Source organism: Hypanus sabinus, chromosome 21, assembly GCF_030144855.1.
Source record: "Hypanus sabinus isolate sHypSab1 chromosome 21, sHypSab1.hap1, whole genome shotgun sequence".
Classification (NCBI taxonomy): Eukaryota; Metazoa; Chordata; class Chondrichthyes; order Myliobatiformes; family Dasyatidae; genus Hypanus; species Hypanus sabinus.
The window spans coordinates 27,597,233-27,616,054 of record NC_082726.1 but is presented as its reverse complement, the minus strand read 5'-3'; the positions used below and the strand labels follow the sequence as shown (position 1 = coordinate 27,616,054).

The 18,822-nt window shown below is 39.4% G+C and overlaps 1 protein-coding gene across 1 annotated transcript in view; it reads right to left on the bottom strand.

The window, feature by feature from the left end:
- LOC132379254 (protein mono-ADP-ribosyltransferase PARP6) overlaps window positions 1-18,822 on the bottom strand; it is a 217,487-nt gene that overhangs the window by 24,305 nt on the left and 174,360 nt on the right. Inside the window, exons 18-21 of the mRNA XM_059946956.1 lie at window positions 9,513-9,580; window positions 3,731-3,779; window positions 3,382-3,494; window positions 1,358-1,430 (exon numbers count right to left, since the gene is read on the bottom strand). Of these exons, the coding sequence (XP_059802939.1) occupies window positions 1,358-1,430; window positions 3,382-3,494; window positions 3,731-3,779; window positions 9,513-9,580 (303 nt within the window). The remainder of the gene's footprint in view (window positions 1-1,357; window positions 1,431-3,381; window positions 3,495-3,730; window positions 3,780-9,512; window positions 9,581-18,822) is intronic.

Here is an 18,822-nt window from a genome sequence, read left to right as displayed (position 1 = left end):
AAGCAATCAGGTATGAACCATTAAGTCCCAGTGCTGGACTGGGTAAGTGGGGAATTGCTGCACCATAATCGAGCAGTGGGGCCATTATAACACATCTCCACTAGATACAGAGATTGTATCTATTCATGATGTTTTCCTGCGAACCAGGAGTCTGTCTCTCCAAGTGGTCAGCCACTCAGAACTGAGAGAGGAAGAAGTTCCTTAACCCAGGGAGTGCCGAAGCATCAGAGTTCTCTACCCAGCAAACACGGAGGCTCAGTCAGAAAAACTGATTTACTTTGGGAAATAAAGGGAATCAAGGGATTGGTGATGGAAAATGGCCCAAAGATGGTATCAGCCATGATCTTATTGAATGCTGAAGCAGGCATGTGGGGCCAAGTGGCCTACTTATGCTTCTTTTTCTGATAGTCCTGCTCCATTTAACCTGTGCTGCTCAGAATTCTGTTGGTGTTCTTTCTTCTAAATTATCAATCATCCTAATATTTTGTTTTTGCATTTCAAGTACATTTCAACTTTCTGTTTCTAGAAAGGTGTTCAGGAATAGGGGGTGACTGTGCAGTGCCAGTAATCTGGCTCAATTCCCGCCACTGTCTGGAAAGAGATTGTACATCGTTCCCGTGACCACATGGGTTTCCTCCAGATGCTCCGGTTTCCTCTCACAGTACCAGTTAGTAGGCTCATCGGTCATTGTAAATTGTCCTGTAACTGGGTGATTTGCTGGATGGAGCAACTCACTGGGCTGGAAGGGTATGTTCCATGCTACACCTCTAAATAAATATGTAAGTAAGTCAATCAGTCAATCAATGAATGAATAGACAAGCAAATAAATAAATAAAACAAACAAATAAATAAATGAATAGATAAATAAATATTTAAGTGTATTATTAGTTGTTCACATGAATAGGTTCAGGAGCACATTCCACCCACTGAAGTCCTTCCTGGCTATTGTAACCCCCTCCCACCACTCACTTTAGAACTAAAATGAGAAGCAATTTCTTTAGCCAGAAGGTGGTGAATCTGTAGAGTTCAATGCCACAAGCGGCATTGAGTATACTTCAAGCGGAGATTGATAGGTTTGCAATTGGTAAGGGGGTCAAGGGTTATGGGGAGAAGGCAGGAGAATGGGTTTGAGAGGGATAATAAATCAGCTATAGTGGAATGGCAGAGCAGACTCAATGGGCTGAATGGCCTAATTCTGCATCTATTTTTTATGTCCTAAAATCTGGGTATGTATCCATGACAACAAACTTTATCTTTAAACTGTGACAACTGCACATCGAGAAAGGGATCTGTTATATTTTTGATATAATGCCAAAAGATTGACCCTCTGTGGTGCCATTCATAAGGGAATACCTACTTGTAGTTTAGTATATGATGCGTTGACCAGGCCATTTCTCAGAATGGAATGCCAGTTCTCAATGTGCGAACCACTGATAGAGGAAAGAATTGAGACAACAATTAGCAGAAAATTGTTAGTACGCAGATTTAACACCTTAAGAAATCACATCAAGCTATCTGTTTCACCAGTGGACCAATGTTGGGCCCAGTGGGAGGAATGATATACTGAACAGACTCCCAATCAACACACCATCCAATCTATTCACGCTGTTACCTAAGACTACATCAGGATTTACATTCAATAAATCTACACCTGTACACATATTCAGCCAATCACATGGCTGCACCTCAATGCATAAATTCATGCAAACATTGTCAAGAAATTCAGTTGTAGTTGAGACCATACATCTGAGTGGGAAAGAAATGTGATCTAAGTGATTTTTATCATGGAATGATTGTTGGTTTCACGCAGCGTGGTTTGAGTGTCTCAGAAACTACTGATCTTCTGGGATTTTCACATAAACCATCTTCAGAGTTTACAGAAAATGGGGAAAACCAAAAAAAATCTAATGAGCAGCAGTTTTTAATTGCCTTGATAATGAGAGAGGTCAGCAAAGAAGTTTCAGACTGGTTCAAGCTGACAGGAGGGTGACAAAAAATTAAATAAGCAGGATTTACCTAATAAAGTGACCACTATGTGTTGTTGTACTGGGGATGTGGGCCAAGGAATGGCAGATGGTATTTAAGTCAGATAAGTGTGTGGTGTTGTATTTTTGTAAGTTCATCCAAGGCCACACTTACACAGTAAATAGTAAGGCCCTAGAGAGTAGGACAGAGACATCTGTCTATCTGTGTCATTACTTCCGGGACTTTTGTACAGATACTTAGGTTCCTGAAAGTGGTGACACAGGTAGAAGGTTTAGTGAAGAAGACGTTTGGCATGCTTGTCTTCATTGGTCAGGCAACTGAGTCCAGAAGATGGGATGTTATATTTCAATTGTCCAAGATATTGGTAAGATCACACTTTGAGTATCTTGAGCCAGTCTGGACACCCAGGAAGGACATCGTTCAGCTAGAAAGGTGCAGAAAAAAATCACAAGGATGTTTCTGGGAAAGGAAGTATTGAGTTAAAAGAGATGCTGAATAATCTGAGACATTTTTCCCTTGGAAGCTAAGGAGACATAGAGATGCTGTATATAAATTCACGAAGGGCATAGTTAAGGTGGATGCTTACAGTCTTTTTCCAGTTTAGGAAAATCTAAAACCAGAGAACACAGGTTTAAAGTGAGAGGGGAAAGATTCACAGGGATTTGAGGGGTGACATTTTCACACAGATTGGTGAGTACATGGATGAGCTGTCAGAGAATGCTACAACTACAATCTTTAAAACTCATTCGGACTGATATTGTTCAAAGGAATATGGGCTAAATGCAGGTAAGTAAAACTAGATCAGATAGACATCTGTCAGCACAGGCAAGGTGAGCCATTGGGCCTGTTTTAATGCACTACAACTCTATGACTCAATGGCTATCGTAAGAAACTTCACCCAACTTATTTGAGTCAGTTTGTTGACTGGGCAAAAAAGAAGTACAAACAAATGGATTATTTTATCTTTGTATTTCTAATTACTTTCCAGTTCTCAAAGGTACTTCAAATTGAGATTATTACTTTAAGTTTATTTTTTCAAAATAAGTTTAATTAAGTATTTGAGGCATCAAATTGACAAATTAGATATTCAAACAAGATTCAGAGACATTTGATAAAGGCCATTGGGCTTTTTGGGAAGTGAGACCATAGGGGCCACCAGATGAAGACTAGTTGATGTTTGAATCCCGTTCAGCTGAACAGGAGCATGCTTTAGACTGGAGGGTCAGCTCAGTCTCCTTGTGTCTGGCTCAGGTGAGAATGGGTGGGACAGGTCATTGAGCACAGGCAGGGGGATGGAACTATTCTATTGCCATCAAACTGCTGCATCCAGGAATATGAAGCTGAAGTATCAACAAGGAATCACCAATGGCGACAAGAGAAAGATCTGCAACTCACTGAAAGGCAAATGTGCTGCCATAGAGCTTCTTGGCTGTGCGGAACCTGGCTTCCTTGGCCGGTGGGCTGCTCAGTAGAAGAAACTGATGTGATGTGTGCATGAATTTCAACTGCTGTGAAAGACAAAAGACATGGCAGGTTCACGCAGTCATGGCAGCACCCACCATTAAACTACTTTTCCCACAGCACTCCTGATTATGAGTTTGCAGCTGCACTTCCTACACCACTCTTTCACTTAAAGTTGCATAATTCCACCAATCATTGCACCATAATTTCAGACAGAATAACTTAATTCTTTAACTTTGCTGAATGCTAAGCCCAAGTAATGTTACAGAATGAAACCACTTACTCTACTGAGTGGAAGTTTCACAATGTGTGATCTGTTACTTGAAATAATCCTTGGAAATAAAAAAGAAAGCATTGTTATTTTTCTGTGCATTTACCAAGTCACATATCTCTTCTTCTCTATCCCCCCTTCCAGTACCTGTTAACTAGTCAAACTTGCTGTGTATTTAATATTTCAATAATATTACAATAATCTTGCATATATATTGTTTGAGTAAAGCATTCTTGTTCATTTAAATAATTAATAACAGGTGACATGTGAAAATATGTTAATTGCATACATCATCACGTTACTATATAATATGTGCGTGTCTTGGTTAAAGTAATCTCAAAGTATAGACCTACATATCTGGACTCCTGTGTCTTCTTTGAATTAATTTAATGTTTTGAAGCTACAAAACATAACATTGGCAATAAAGATGGAACTTAAAAAAAATGAACCCAACACAGCTACCGACCTGTTAAAAATGCAGCGAGACACTTGAAATAAAATAAAACACAATGAGGAATAGTCGAATTACCAAAAGCACGTGTTCTTCAGAAAGGAAGACAAGATCAATTTTAAAAAAGAAGTCATAAACAGAAAAATTCAGGATTCATAAAGAATGAGTAGAGTGATAACAATCATTAAAAATACCAGAAACGGCTAACTACATCGGAAAAGTTGATGAATTTAATTACACAATGGGTAATTGGCTCATGTATACTGAACTATTGGAACAGTATAGATAGATAGATACTTTATTGATCCCAAACGAGATCAATTTTGAAGCAAATGAAATAACCAAATGAGAAACGAGTGCCAATTTTACTAAGTGCATAGGGTTTAGAGACATAGAGTTTGCTTTGAAATTTAAAAGCTCTAACCAAATCTACAGAAATGTGCTTTCCTGATATTGGCAAAGTAATGCAGGAACATTTAGAACCGAAGCCATCGTTGCTTGGAGAATGCTTTAGGTTTCATAAGTGGAATCAAAAGAAGGGAAGTCCATTTCAGTGATCATGGCTAAGTTGAAGAGATTGTCAGTGTGGTAATGGACTTAATAATACAGTAAGAGATTGCTTAGTTTGTGGTATCTTACAAGAAAGCATTCAAAAACAGCTGTGGAGATCAGACAGAGACTCATTTGAGATGCAGTGAGGAATAAAAGTGAATGTGAACAAAATTGCAATGTCTAAACAGAAACTGACCTTGCCAAACAAATGATGTTACCATTGTGGCAGGGGCTCTCATACACCAAACAAATGCAGATTTAAAGGAAAAACTTGCAAAAAATGCAACTAAGTAGGACATATTCAAAGACTATGTTGGGCAGACACAAATGAACAGACTGCACAAGGAAGAAAAATGCTAAAAAGTCAAGTTGCAGTTTCAAAAAGAGCACTAATCTGCATGCTGTTGATGAAAAAAATCTGATAATGATGATTGTCCAGCCTTGATGCACCATCAATAACTCTTTCTTAGATGTGAAGGCGAGATATCAGCTTTTATTGACTGGAAGAAGGAACAAGCAATGGTTGACCACCATACTACATCCTGGAAACAGAGAGGCCGGGCTCAGGCCTCAATCGCCTTTATACCGGGGTCTGTGGGAGGAGCCACAGAAGCAGTCAGCAGGGGGCGTGTCCAGACAGGTATATGTAGTTCACCACAAGCCTTGAGATTTACAGTGTGAAAGTTGGCAATAGATGAGCAATATGGTTTATGCCAGAAGTGAATGACAAATTCATTCAACTGGAATTAGTCATTTGTTCAGCTGTTTCAGTCATTCCACAAAATGAGTTTACACAACATTTCCAGGATACTGAAGGCTGCAGATGTCCAGCTAAGAACTTCTACTGGAGAATAGATAACTTCTGTGGGAATGACATTAGTGACAGTGAAATACAACAACCAACAACCACATTGAGCTTGTATGTTGTAAAAACAGAAAGACCAGAATTGTGGGGCCATGACTGGCTGAGGCAACAACAACTTGATTGCAGATCCATCCATCATTTGTATGCCACATCCCCTACAATGAAGCCAATTGAAAGCAAATTAAGAAATATACTGGATGATGTCATAACTGTCTCTCCACCGAATACCATGAACCATTGTCCAGCACAGGACAAACAGGCACTTGCAGCCAACCTCTATGCCTCTGAATGCAAAGCATATTGGATCCTGGAAGGACCATGTTGTCAAAGGAATTGTGAAAGTGTCGAAAGCAGGGGTCTGACTGCAACAGTTTTTCTAGGCAACATATCTGAAAAAGCTTCTGATATGCTAATCAGGCAGTTGCTTGCAAAATGTAACTTGGTTTTAAGCTGGAAGAGAGTGGAGGAACTTCAGGCAAGTTGAAAGTGTTCGTCTTTTGTGAGTACAAAGAAGCAGAATCGACTCTCCATGCATTACATGAACGAAATAGAAGACAAAAAGCTGCTTGTAAAAGTATATACAAAGAACAAAGCCCAAATATATGAATGGAAGGCCAAAAATAAAGGAGTCAATGGAGATACTAAAACAGAGGATTTGTCAACTGATGTTGTGGATGAGGAAACCAAGAAGAGAGATCAGATCGTAAAGGGAGCAATAGTAAGATTAATAAGACAATACTCCAGTGAATTTTATGCATCTTCCCAAGATCAAGCTGCACAAACCAGAAGAAGAAAAAGGAGGGAAGAGGTGGAGAGAACGAATGGTGAACAAGAAAGACAATGGTGTGAAATAGAGAAGGATCGTGAGAAAGAAAAAGAAAGGGATCAAGACAGAGCAAAGGAGAAGAAAGGTATTCAGGACTGTCATAACCTTTGCTTGCAGTCTCAGAGTCGACTCCAACAACCACCATGGAGGAGGCTGCAGAACCTGAGACTGTTTTCACAGCCACAAGTCTCACATGCGATACCTTCTTGTCAGCAAGCACCTTATCCCACAGAGTAAGAAAGACTCCATAGCGATGAAATCTTTCGGTCTGAATGGGACAATTTAAAATTCATTATGCTATAGATGTCTGTATATCATAGTTGTATTATACTGTATACCATGTATATAGTTGAAATGCATTCTCTATTGAGTTGAGGTTTATAGCTTAGCAGGGAGGAGTGTTGTGTATTTAATGTTTCAGTAATATTTAAATGATCTTGTATGTATATATATTGTTTGGTAAAACATTCTTGCTCATTTAAATAATTAATTGCAGGTTATATGTAAAAATACATTAATTGCACGCATCACTATGCAACCATGTGATATGTGTGCACCTCAGCTAAAGAAAACTCAAAGTACAGACCTGCATTTCTGGACACTGGTGTCTTCCTTGAACTATTTTAATGTTTTAAAGTTACAAAATATAACAAACCTCAACACCAAAAATGTTGAAAGAACTCAACAGCATCTATGGAGAGAAATGATAGGCAGGTGAGCAGAAGAGAGGTGTGGGAGAGCCTACAGAATGAGAAGCAGGGAGAGGTAAAATGACTGGAAGTCATAGAATTCGATGTTTGTGCCAAGAGGTTGGAGGCTACCAAGATGGCATGTGAATGAGTTTGGCCTCAATGGAGCAGGCCATGAACAAAAATGTCAGAATGGGTATGGGCAATTGAATTCAAATTGGGTAGCCGTCAGGAGATCCTGCCTGTTCTGGTGAATAGAGTGGAAGTGCTCAATGAAATAGATCCGTCAATCTGTGTCGGGTCTCACCAATGTAGAGAAGGCTGAACTGGGTATAATAAGTAGCTCTGACAGACTCACAGGATAAGTGCTGGTTCACCTGGAAGGACTGTTTAGGACCCTGAATGATGGTGAGCAAGGAGGTATAGAGGCAGGTGCTGCACTTGTTATGGTTTCAGCGATACGTGCCAGGAGGGACAAGACGTCAAGGGAGTCATCTGCTTAAAGTCAATGATTAATTATACTGGAAATCTTCACTGAAGTTGCTGCCAAAATTAGTAAGAGGCGGAAATTCACCCCTGATCCTTGGTAGCACACATGTCATACACTGAATCCCATTTCTAAACTCAAATCTATTGAACGTCAATGGAAGCAAATGATGTGTGAAAAAGTCAATGCAGACCCATCATTATACTGTGTGTATGTCATTGGAGATAATGGATTTATTTCCGTATACTTGTTGACTCCTCCAATTGACCTATGACCCTTATTTAAGTTAGAAATAACATTAATTTACATGAGAAAAATCAAAAAAAATTGCAGATGCTGGAAATCTGAAATAAAACAAAAGATCTGCAAGTGAAATAACTTCTAGTCAAGATGGCGTTGAGCTGTAGTTTCTGTTGATATCATGGCTCATGGCTCATGTATACTCCAGATACATCAGGGAAACTCATATGATCACAGGTAAAACATGCAAACAGACAGCACCCAAGGTCAGGATTAAACCCAGGTTGCTTGAACTGAGTAGGAGAAGTTTGAATGATCTCCACTTGTCCAGGTCTATGATTGCAAGGTTTGATTATAGGCACATAAAACATTAGAAAAAGGTCATTAGACTTATAAAGCCTGCTCTACCATTCAAAAAGATAATGGCTTATTGGGCTGTGGACTCAGCTCCACCGACTTGTTTTCCTCCAGTAAACGGCAATTCTTCTGCTCTGCAAAAATGTATTTAACTATGTGTTAAAAATATACTTAATGTTGTAGCCTCAAATGCTCCCCTAGGCAGAGAATTCCACAAACTCACATCTCTCTGGGGAAAACAGTTTCTCTTCATTTCCATCCAGAATCTATTCCCATGAATCTTGAGGTTACGCCCCTAGTTCTATTCTTACTTTTCAGAGTGGAAGAAGCTCTGAGAAGTTTCTGAGGATTTCTGCTCCTGACCCAAAATGGTGATATCACACTATCTGTGCTGAGTGCTACACCTGCAGTAATATAAGAGGCTTTGCACTCACAGAAAGGATGGGTTCACTTGCCTGGAGCACCCTGTTGAGATTTCTGTTGGATGGAAAATTGCCTGCTCAAATGTTGCAGAGTTTGTTTTTAATGTTTAATTAAACAGGAAATAAGTCCATGGGAAAAAAATTAATCTTTGTGACCACAGACACTGACTTCATGCAAATTCTCCCAAATTTTTTTTAAAGCCGTTTATAGCAGTGTATATACTAGATACACTGTATCTAGTAATTTATTGTTTAATGAAAGACTAGAAAAATATATAAACAATTACCTATCATTAGGCCAAGTGAGATAAAATACAAGTAAGTATTGAAAGCAGACGTTTCTGACCTATGGAGAAATCGGTTCATTGGCATTTTTCAGGAATGGAACCTTCATATAATCCGGGATGAACTGAATATGTATTTTTGCTTGTATGCATCATTCTGGCTCTATTGGTTTCCAAGCAATTGATTAAAAACAGCCTGCTAACATGGTCCACACTTTAAGCTTCATCATACGAACACCTGCAAAACAGCTAGATGCATCTTGAGTTGCTCAGCAGGTCAGGCAGGATCTGTGGAGGGAAGCAGACAGTTGATATTTCAAGTCTGGACCTTTGGAAGGTCTCTGCCTGAAAGCACTGACTGTCAACTTCCCTATACAGATGCTGCCTGACATGCTGAGTTCTTCCAGCAGATTGCTATTCACTCCATATACAACATTCGCAGTCTCTTGTATCTGTCAGCATTCCCCATTCATTTAATGTGACTGATACCAGTCAAAACTTGAATCCTAGTGTCAACAATTTTCTCTGTACAAATGGATCATTCACTTTTTAAGCAGTGAATACATTATTAATAAATGTAATAGCAGCATGCAGACAGAACAACACGTTGAAGTGAGTTACCATTGCAGCAATGGGTGAGCCAGAGGGTCCAGCTTGTCCATCTGTTTTTTGATTTCCAGGTATGATCCCTGTAATAGATAAGAGGCAAGTGAAATACTGCTGGGAAATTTTTGCATCTTTTGCCTTAACTTGAAAGGAATAAATTTATTCAATCAAAAGGTAAAAGAGAAGATGCAAGACTCGATCAACCATCATCGCAGTGTTCTGAGAGGCTGATTGGCCTGTTCCTATTCCTGTTTCTTTTTCTCTCATTGAACTATTCTGCTCTTCTCTTCCCACTTCTCGGACAATCACACTTTTCTGGGTGACCTTCCCTGATGCATTCACAAGAATGGAGTGTCATTGTCTTTATTTTCTTAAATGGTTAAGATGGTTTGATCTCTCTGCACGAGAGTGGACATTTTTTGTCCTAGTCGGGTTATTTCTGCTTATTCTCCATCAACTGCTTATTCCTCTCCATAGATGCTGCCTGATTTGCTGAGTTATCAAGCATTTTGTATGTATTGTTATTATGTTTAATGGATGATTTTTTTTCTTGTAAATTAAGCTTTGTGCCTGTGGTGCTGCTACAAGTAAGTCTGACTTTAATAAATAAATTTGACTTTGACTTTAACTAATGTGGTAGCTAAAATTGTACATGGTTCAGAACGCTAACACACATATCACAAGGAAATCTGCAGATGCTGGAAATTCAAGCAACACACACGAAATGCTGGTGGACCACAGCAGGCCAGGCAGCATCTATAAGGAGAAGCACTGTCGACATTTCAGGCCAAGACCCTTCGTCAGGACATACATATGAAACAAACATATGTAGTGCACTACTTTCAGTCACCAACAGACCCAGAGCACAGAAACATGCCCTTTTGCACATTATGTCCATGCCAACCATACAATATCCATTTATAACTATACTATATTATTTTACTCATATATCCACTTAGCCCTCCAGATTCTACCACCCACTAGGGCAAATTTACAGTGGCCAATTGACCTAGCAACCACTCTGACAAAGAGTCTCAGATCTGAACCTATTTCCCTCCATGGATGCTGCCTGACATGCTGAGCATTTCCAGCATTTCTAGTTTTTTTTGTTTCAGCCTTCTAGCTTCTGCAATTATTTTGGTTTTTTTTTTATCTTGCCTTTGTTCACATTTTTGGTATGTGAGAGGAAACCAGTACATCTGGAGTAAACCCTTATAGTCACAGAGAAAATGCCCAAAACTCCAGACAGGATTTGTGCTGCCTCACAATTGCAGGAATCCAGGTTTGATCCTGACCCGCGTATTTTCCCCTTAAGGTGTTTGGGTTTTCATTGCGCTGGATCCTAATATCTGTAATCCTACATTTCTTCAGAAGTCAAGAATGAGATGCAAAACTGATCGCTTACAATCATTTTACGAAATGTTACAAGAGCGGAAAATGAACAAGAAAGAGAACTCAAGAGGACAACGAAAAGATGAAAAAAAGCAGTCCTGGTTGTCTCATACTCAGACTAGATATAACACAAATTCTGGTGATAAGAATTAACCTGTAAAATAATGGTGTGATACCTGTTACTGAAAGCTAAGAAGTTTGTAGAAAAATAAAGAAGCAATACATTGCTTGAAAACTCACTAAACATATTTATATGTATAAATACATATAGGTGATTATATAAAAATACAAACAAGCATAGGAAAATTAAACTACAAGACAAATGCAAGAAAAAATAACAAATCATTAGATAAATAACAATTCAATCAATAATAACTCCTATCCAGCTATGGGGTCCACAGTTTATTTAAAGACATGCTTAGTGAATAATTGACTGTTGAAATTACTACTTAATATAGGTAAGTGGGAAAAGAAAAAAGGGGACTTTGATGAGCACGTGCCAAAGTGAGTAGCATTGTGCTACAGGGGAATGAGCACAATGAGACTGCATAGATCTGACAGGCTGAATGGCCGCATTTTGCACTGTAATGTATACGCCAAGGCTCCTAATCTATGATCGTCTTCAACCTCCTTCAGCTTCACAGGTAAATTATTCCTTGGAGAGAAAATTGTCCTTCAGCTAGGAGCGATTGCTACTGAATAAAACTGAAAATGATTATAAGGTAAAGCAGTCAGATGAGCATTCAATACTATCTCTTGAACTTAGGTGCTAAGAACAAATTTACCTTTGATGTCCATCATTAACTGCCAATAGAAGGAGCCCACATACCAATGGAAAATTTCCAGAGAGGGAAATATCCCAACAAAAAGATTCCACCTTCGATTGCAATATTCTCCTGGAGTTTCAGCAGCACAGATGTCTGTAATAGGGCGTACAGCAGCAAAAAATGGGCTTAATTGTATTGAATGATCCAATATACCCAACAACAAATAATTGGTTCCATCAATCTTCATGGAGACAAATATACAAAATGAAGTATAATTTGAGAGATGGATGAGGCAGGATGCCATCTATTTTGCTTTAAATACAATGACATTCTCCAGAAGCAAAAAAAAATTGCTGGGATATGATACCATGGATTCCCTTGCACAAAACATAAGTACAGTCTTCCTCTCAGACAAAGACAGAATTATTGTATCAAATACATATTTCTTTTCTTGTGATAACGTTGCAACAATTACAGCATGTAAAAACGTATATTATATTATGTTAGCAAAGCATAGTGGTTAACTTTTTTAGAGCAAGATCCCACAGCATGTTGCCAAAAACTCTGACAAACTTCTACAGATGCACAGAGGAGGGCTGTATCGTGGCCTGGTATGGAAAGACCAATGCTTGAAATGGAAAGGTCCGTAGAAAGTGGTGGGTACAGCCCAGTCTATCGAAGGCAAAGCCTTCTGCACCATTGATCACATTCACATGAGGTGCTACCAAAAGAAAGCCACATCCATCATCAAGGACTTCACCAATGAGGCCATAGTCTCTTCTTGCTACCTCCATGCAGCAGGAGGTACAGGAGCATCAGGTTCCACACCACCAGGTTCAGGAACTCTGCAACCATCAGGATTCTGAACTGGTGTCAATGAATTCATTCACCTCAACCTTGAACTGATTCCACGACCTCACTTTCAAGGACTCGACAACTCATATTGTCACAATTATTTATTTCTTTACTTCCATAATTTGTCTTCTTTTGCATATTGGTTGTTTGTTATTCTTTGTTTATGTATAGTTTTTCATAAATTCTTTTGTATTTCTTTATGAAAACCAATAAAATGCCATGCAGGCAAGAAAATAAATCTTGATGTTGTATATGGTAGTATTTGAATTTGACCTGGACAAACAGCATAGAGGTAAATGACTTGTTACGTATTGTTAGTTGCATAGTTTGCAAGACATGGTATTCAGCAATGTTCCCTTTAATTTTTGGTAGAGTGTGTGCAAAAATCTTATGTTGTGCATATTTTTTTTTCCTGTGACAAAAGTATGAGTGCACTAAATGCACACATGGCACAGTTTATGTAGGTTTACAAAATATTTGACATAAAACTACACAGAATAACAACAAAGTAACATACATATTTAGGTCACTCAGTTACTTTTTCTCTCACCTGTCTTTGGCATTTACCCATTCTTTGTAAACTCTATCTAGACTAATAGAACTTCCATCCAATTGATAGCTTTTGATTCTCATTAACATATCCAAATGACATTCACCTAAATGGTTTCTCAGCTTGTTTTTGAGTTGATTCATTAGGCTAAAACCTCACTCACAGTCAGCACTAAATGCAAGCAAGGTTCCCCCAATGTCCATCAACCGTACAAGATCGCAAAACTGTTCATTTTGAAGTACAAATGCCACTATTTGAGTAAAGTTTGAAGTCAGTTTGGATTTAATTTTTTCTTGCACCGAAAATTTGAAATCATTAAACTGTCTAAATACTACAGTATTTTCAGCTAGAAAATCATGATATTTTAGACATAAGGAATTAACTTGTTCATCGCCAAATGTGAAGTCAGCTAATAACACACTATCGATAAGAACTTTGAACTCCTCTGGGTTTGATCGTTTTCGCTCTTGCTCAGCTGCACTCATCCGTAACATGCATAGCACTCCTGTAACGGGTAATGACCGGTTCTGTTGCTTGAGCTTTTGTACACTGTCCAAATGTGATTTACTTGCCAAATGACGCTTCAAAAAGTCAAGTTTCCAAAATATCATCCCACTCCTTTCCACTAGCAAATTCTCCAGCAACTTTCACATCACGCCAATCCAAACAGATAACTCCAGTTTCCGAATCATACATAAATATTTCTCATAGCTAAACGTTCATGACCTCATGAGCTTTCGGTGTAGCAGTTTCTACTATTTTGTTAAGCCATTCAACTTTAAACAAATTTGCAGTTCTTTTGTGCTTCACACCCTTCATTTCTGTTGAATTCAACATAGTGAATCAATATTTTTTTCAATAAAAACTTAGTAAGCTATCTACAGGATTTGAAACAGATCATTGTAAACTTTACAATATGAACATTGTCCGCCAAAGATGGCTGCCGCCATGATGCAGTTGTACAAACTGGAACAGGAAAGGTGGGGTGATATAAATTACTGATGTGAATTGTGGTATTTGAAAAAACAACTAACTAGTTAACAGAAACATTTAGCTAAAAGACTATTTTCAATAAGTATAATTATTAATTACTGCATTATTTTAGGTATCTAACCTTTTGTGCACACATTATTTTCCTTAGTGCGCTGGTTGAAATCCATGTGTGCACAGGCACACGCGCACAGCTGAGAGGGAACGTAGGTATTCAGTTACCAGTATCACACTCCTGACCAGTCACAGTTGTGCCATTGGATCTCTTTGATCTCCAGATAACAGAAAGTTACAATGCAGAACTCACTATTCAGAACTAAACTGAAGTTTCAAGCAAAATTGTCCATTTGAAGCCAGAACTGAATTCATACATCTATGGCACTGTTGTCGCTGAAGTTAAGCTTGTAGGAGCTATGTTTGCATTTGTATAACTCAACATTAAGGAATGAGGGATGACCATTCAGGAGTTGGGTAAATCAAACAGTTAAAGTTCATTTTGTGAGTGTGGACCAATCCAAAGAGATCTGAGTCAAGAAACAATGCTTAGCCAAACAGAGAGAAAATGTGGAATATGAGTTTTAGTAATAGTGGATGGAGAAACTTATTGGGAATGTGACAGAAACTGGGAGATGCCCCAGCAAGGAGAAGTACATGATATCAGGGATATAATATTATCAAACTGAAAGCATCATAAGTACATAATCAAGAGATCAACTACAACCTATTTCTTTGCTTTCTGTACACTTGATTTAGCCAAAGTGCAGCACAGTGCTCTTTCATTAGTTTATCTGGTTTCTCCACAGGTAGACAGAATGAATCAATCACAAACAGTAGATTATTCAGTTTTGTAACTCCAAACACTATTTGAGAGACAAACACGAAGCTGAGTATAATGTGTCTATTTCTTTTTACTTCAGTGATGCTCATATATCTCATGGGGCATAATGGCGTATGCTATTCATGTACTTTTACAGGAAACAACAAAGAATGCTTAATCAAATATACTTGCAATATTACTCAAATATTACTGAAATATTAAATTCACAACACTCCTCCCTGCTTAGCTATGAACTCCAACTCAAATAGCATGCATCTCAACTTATATGCAATACATATATACAGTATACTATTAAATACAACTACTATATAGACATCCACAGCACAGTAAATTTTAAGTTGTTCCATTCAGGCCTAAAGAGTTAACTGCTGAGGATGATTTCTTACTCCTGTGGGATAACATCTTTCCTGACAAGGGGAAGCGGTGGTCACTCTACTTGGCAGGACAGACTTGTAGCTATAAAATAATCTAAGGTTCTGGTGCTTCCTCTGTGATGGTTGTAGTAGTTGATTCTGGGACTGCAGGACATGGTTCTGACAGCTCTGGAGACCTTTCTTCTCTAACAATTAACTCTGCTCTACTCAACTGATTGATGTGTTGTCTCCTGAATACATTGGATACAATCTCCACTGTGTAGGAGACTGGTCCAGTTCTGTCCTTAATTTTCCAGGTACCCACTTTGGACACCTCTGTAGACCCCTGCTGGGCATTTTGTCCAGGTGTGAAACATTGAATCTTCTTGTATGAGGAGCTGTTAACTTGTCTCAGCTGTTTCTCCTACTTGCACCCTCTGTGATTGGGTTTGAGCAGATCCAATCGCGAGTGCAAGGAACAACCCAGAAACAGCATAGCTGATATTGTTGTTGTTGGTTGTGGAGTGTGTTGCATTGCAATATGCAAGGAGTAAGTTGGTGAACTTCTGATTCAGTGTCAGTGTAGAGTGTTCTGCTGATGTTGCTTGCTGTGTGCCCTTCAGACTCTGGGCAAACTTTTCTGCCAAGCCATTTGTAACTCCTTATCTTCTGGACGTGTTGGCAAGCTGCATGATCTTTTGGTCTATCAAAGCTTCGGCCCAACACTTTCAATTTAACAATGCCTAGATGACCAGCATGGAGCTCCTCCAACACTTTAGTTTACAACTTGGATGGTACAACAGCTCTCAATCCCCACATAAGGAAACGTCTGCAAAGGACTGTTACGTATCCGGTAACTGGATAACTTACCAGCAAAGATAGAGAGGTCTGTTTAAGTCTGGTGTCACTCTTTTCAAACGTTTTTATTTATAAAGAGACACAAAAGTAGGGTTAATACATACATTCAGATAGTGCACATCGTCAACATTCAATCTAAAGCGCGGGTATAGTGATAATCATCATTAAGAAGTGAGCTCCGCTGGTGTCTAGGGGTTAATAGATTGTCCGTTGGAAATATAAAAGTCACTCTGAAAGTCTGCAGGCCTCAGCCCTTTGAAAATTGCTGAGTTTTGCTTGGGGCGACCGAGAGAGAGAGATTGGGGGGGAGACGAGAAAGAACTTGCCGAGTCTTGATGAATCTTCCGTGAAATCGGGGGAGCGTTGGTTCCCTCTCCCCGATGTTAGTTAAAAGCGGTTTTCTGTGATTCCAGCCACAAATTCCAATCCCGGAATCTAACGCACGTGGCTTCCTTCAGAATGGCTTCCCGCTGCTGCGGGATCACTCTCTCGTGTCTTCTGGGTGCGTCTAAGGGGCTGTCCCCCTGAGACTCTCCTTTATACTTCCTCACGGAGTCGCAGGTGTCAATCAGGTTGGGATGATGCAATCTCTCTCTCAACCAGCCCACCTTGCCCGAGGGCTTTTCACGTGGTCTCCATGAGACAATAGTCGCTGGCATCTTATTCTGTATCCCAGGTGGGACGAGCAATTTTGCACGTTTCTCTCTCTCTCACTTCCTGGGTCTACTGACCCCCACCCCCTCAATGGGTGCTCTTGCGATTCTCACAAAGGAGGGGGCTGGGATCATAACAGGACAAATCCCTACAGATGCTGCTAAAAATGGGGGAACTGGAATTTCTGCAGCATATTCCAGTCATTTTGAGTTGCCATGTAGACCTGAGACAGTGTGGAGTCTTTTCTGGTTTCCCTTTCACCTTTGCTGTAATAAGGAGATTGCATTAGGGAGAAAACGTCAAGAGAAGTAACCTCTTTTGTAAATTTTTTAGGTATTTCCTTCTCCAAGGGAAAATGGGACAATCCATCAACATTTCCATGACTAGTTGACTTCCTGAATTCGACCTTGTAATTGTGTCCTCCAAGAAATAAAGCCCATCTCTGCATCCCAGCTGCTGCTGTTAGTGGAACACCCCTCTGTGGATTGAAAATGGACACTAGTGTTTGATGATCAGTGATGAAGGTAAACACCCTCCCATACAAATACTGTTTGAAATGCTTTGCACCCCAAACCAGATTCAAGGCCTTTCTGTCAATCTGTGCTAATTTTTCTCTGCAGCAGTAAGGGAACATGACACAAAGGCTATGAGGTGTTCACTTCCATCACTCTTAACATGTAACATGACAGCACCTATACCATAAAGCGAGTACCACAGGCAAGTTTCACTGGATGATGTGGATCATAATGTGTGAGTAGAGTGTCTAATGTCAACATTTCCCTTATCTTTTTGAAAGCCACCTCAGACTGCTTTGTCCATTGCTATTTCCTTCTGATCTGTAGTTCAAGGGGTGGAGCACAGTAGCCAGGTTTGGCAGGAACCTGTTATGGTTAATGACAAATCCTGAAAAGGACCACAACTGTGACACATCCTTTGGCTTTGGAGAATTCTCCACTGCTTGAATTTTCTCAGTACAGTTGTATAGTCCTTGGGTGTCAATAGTGTGACCACAGTAAGTGATACTTGGTTTGAAGAATTCATGCTTGTTGCATTGTGCTCTGAGCTCATAATCTTCTAATCTCTTTAACACTGTCATGAGATTTTGGAGATGTTTCCTGTCATCCTCCCCAGTAACAATGATGTTATCCTGGTCACACTGTGAGTCTGGTCCATAGCTTTGCAGCACCTGGTTCTTAGCTTTCTGCCAAAGTGCAGACACAGATGCTACTTTAAAAATAAGCCCATTGTAGTGTTAAAGTCCTTTGTGAGTGTTTATGGTGAGAAGCACTTTGGACTCTTCTTCCATCTCCACATGTATGTTGGCCTCAGCAAAGTCCACTTTGCTGAAGAGTTTTCCTTCAGAAAGGTTTGCAAAGGTGTTCTCTATCCTGGGCAGAGAGTTCTTATCTACTTTCAGTACTGGGTTGATGGTAACCTTAAAATCGCCACAGATCCAGACAGATGCATTCTTCTTGGCTACTGTGACCACCAATATTGCTTGTGGGCTCCTCTCAACTTTGGAAAGAATTCCTTCAGCCTCCATTCTTCTAGCTCATTGACTACTTTATCACAGATAGTATAAGAAACAGAACGGCTTTTGTAAAACTTGTATGTCACAATTTCACTTAATACTATTTTGCTGTGATATGTTTGAGTTTTCCAATGCCATCCTTGAACACTGCTGTGGTATCATCCAATATCTTTCTTAATTCACTTCCAATTGACTACTGCTGGGGATGTGGCATGCAAATAGTGGATGGATCTCCAATCAGGTTGTACTTGTCTCAGCCAATCACAGCCCCATAATGCCGGCCCTCCTACTTAAACCACATACAAGCCCAATGCGGCTTGCTTGTTGTTGTACTTCACCTTTATGAATGTTTTCCCACAGGACTTGTCTTTTCTGTAGTTCTTCATTGGATATTTGTAGGCTTCATCTTAGTATCTTTGACATGCTGTTCACACTCGTTTTATGTAATAACATGAAACATCTGAGCCAATGTCCAATTCTATTTTAATTAATTCCGTATTCATTTCTGCTGTAAGCATATCGATTGCCTCTTGTTAA